Genomic DNA, 2,840 nt, shown 5'->3' with positions numbered 1-2,840 from the left:
CACCCGCCAAAAAAAAGAATATTCTTTTTTATATTCTTCCTCTCTCTTCTATATTATATTATTATCTTTCATTTCGATTTTATTTTTGATCCATTAAACAAATTTCAATCTTTTGTTTTAATTAATTTTGTAATTTCTATTAAAACAATTCCATAAAATTTTTAAATAATATAAATTGTAAGCAATTATTTATAATTAACTAATAATTCAAAATAAAAGCGAAATCATTGCAATACAAGATTAATAAATAAATATTACATAACGATAAAATTCATTCGAAATACTACATAAATATTCAACTTCAACCTCTAGTATTCTCCCTATAAATGATCTATTAATGCAATACGAAGAGCAAAAATGAGCATTTTTGTCCTATTCTTCTATGTCGAGCTAAAATCTTTGAAATCGTTGATTTTCATGTACTTGCCATTTCTACTGTTGGAGGTGGACCTTCCAAATCATCTTGAATTGGTGCATTAAGATCACGCTCATTCTCGATTATCATATTGTGCAGTATAATACATGTAGTCATTATATCTTGTAGCACTTCTTTTTGCCAAAAACGTGACGGTCCTGCAACAACTGCAAACGTTGTTGCAAACTCCGAATGCATGTTCAACATCTTTTGACATGATTCTTGATTCATCGCAAACTATTTTTCTTTGCCGAACGTGACTCACGAATAGTTTGCACAAGGGTTGACCATTTTGGATATATACCGTCTGCTAAAGAATAACCGTATATCCTTGTCCTTGAATAACATAATGGGCGGGAGGAGCAGTACCTGCCAGCCAGATCGAAGTTTGAGATCCCTACCCCTGATTCACCCTATCTGTCATCTCCTAACTTATCATTATTTTCACTAAATTTAAATGAGGATGTTGCAGGTGATTTCAAATCATCACAACGGCCTAAGTGGGGTGAAGGAAACAAGAATGAAGAGAAAAATTGACGAAGATTATATGAAGATTGTCCAATCAAGAAATAATCGATGGTTGAGGCGGTGAATAATGCAACCGAGGAAAAAAAGAAGTTTTGACTGTTCAAAAAAAAAAAAACTAAGAGTAAAAAGAATGAAAGAAGAAAATAAAGTTTTTTATGATGGATGTGGATTCTATTGTCGATACGACTCATCGTGAATTTATGCACAAGAACAACAACGAATAATGTATAAAAGAAGTAACAATATCCACAGTCACAACACAACAAATCCTCGTGTGACGACCCAAAAGGGTCATCACCTATTTTCTTTACCCATTGTTGTACTTCCGAGGCCTTGAAAACCTCATTTAGGTACCTCGATTTGCGTGCGCAGTCCGGGCGCGTAGCTGGAGAAGCTTAAATATGAATTCTGTGAGAAAAATGCTAAATTTTGAATATTAAAATGAATAAATTTGACTTTCGTTCAATATTTTGGGTAAAACGAACCCCGGACCCGTGATTTGACGGTCCCGGGAGGGTCCGTAGGAAAATATGGGACTTGGGCGTTGCCCGAATCGAATTTCAAGGGTCCCAAGCACGAGAAATGAATTTTTGTGTGAAATTATTTTCTGAAAATATTTAAGGAAATTGGAAATGAAAATTGATTAGAATGTGATGGTATCGGGCCCCATATTTTGGTTACGGCACTCGGTACAGGTCTTATATTGTGGTTTAAAGCACTTTCTGTAAAGTTTGGTTGAAAACGAACGTCGTTTGACGTGTTTCGGACTTAAAATGGAAAATTTGATGTTTTATGAAATTTGGAAGAAATCATGGATTTTGAGGCTTAACTCGTTGTATATGATGTTATTTTGGCGATTTGATCGCACGGATAAGTCCGTAGGATGTTTTTGAGGTTTGTGTGCAGGTTTGGTTCGGACGCCCGAGGGCTCGGGTGAATTTTGGATAGGCCGTGAGTGGATTTTTGACCTTGTGAAAAATCTGGTATGTTCAGCTCTGTGATCTTCGCATTTGCGAAGGAGCTCTCTGCAAATGCGACCTCCTTCGCAAATGCGAGCTCGCAAGTGCGAGCCCTTGCATCGCAATTGCGAGAACAAGGATTTGGCTTTGCTGATCGCAAATGCGATCTCTTTGTTCGCAAATGCGAAAATGGGCAGTCGCAAAATGCGACTTTTCCTTCGGAAATGCGAGACCTGGGAAAATAGGAAGGGTTCGCAAATGCAAACCCTGCTTCGCAATTCCACATTAGCAGGTCGGGGTTTGCAATTGCGAACCCCAGTTCGCAAATCCCATAACCTGCAACCTGCATATTTTACACTTACCCGAATTTTGAACCATTTTCAACATTCTTTCAAAATACAAACTCCTTGGGGCGATTTTGCATGAACAAGTTTCCTTCCAAATCATTTGTAATTCAATTTTTACTCATTTCTTTCAATCATAAACATCATTTAACATGTTTTCAACTTAAAATCAACCTAAAATTGGGGTTTTGGACCTCGATTTGAGGTCCGATTTCAAAAAAATCATATAATTTGGGTTTGTGGGGAATGGGTAATCGAGTTTTTGGTTCGAAACCTCGGTTTTGACCACGTGGGCCCGGGGGCGATTTTTGGAATTTTTGGGCAAACTTAGGAAAATTCATTTTTATGCATTCAAATTGATTCATTTAGTGTTTATTTATGTAATTAAGTAATTTGTGATTAGATACGAGCGAATTGGTGGCGGATCGAGGGGTAAAATATAATTGAGGCTTGAGTTGAATTCAAAGCAACGAGGTAAGTGTTCGGTCTAACCTTAGCTTTGAGGGATTAGGAGTTGAGTCTTATTTGCTATTTTGTTTGTGTCGATACGACGTATGGCATGGTGACGAGTATCTATACGTTGGTGTCGAGCAT

General features: G+C 37.0%; 1 protein-coding gene across 1 annotated transcript in view; it reads left to right on the top strand.

Moving 5' to 3' along the window:
- The window catches only part of LOC109207139 (uncharacterized mitochondrial protein AtMg00810-like), a 4,979-nt gene extending 2,832 nt beyond the window's left edge, over positions 1 to 2,147 (top strand). The window contains exon 2 of the mRNA XM_019370024.1: positions 1,937 to 2,147. Coding sequence (XP_019225569.1) covers positions 1,937 to 2,147 — 211 coding nt within the window. The remainder of the gene's footprint in view (positions 1 to 1,936) is intronic.
- Positions 2,148 to 2,840: the final 693 nt, after the last annotated feature.

This window comes from Nicotiana attenuata, unplaced genomic scaffold (assembly GCF_001879085.1).
Source record: "Nicotiana attenuata strain UT unplaced genomic scaffold, NIATTr2, whole genome shotgun sequence".
Taxonomy (NCBI): Eukaryota; Viridiplantae; Streptophyta; class Magnoliopsida; order Solanales; family Solanaceae; genus Nicotiana; species Nicotiana attenuata.
This window is presented reverse-complemented; position numbering and strand designations above follow the sequence as displayed.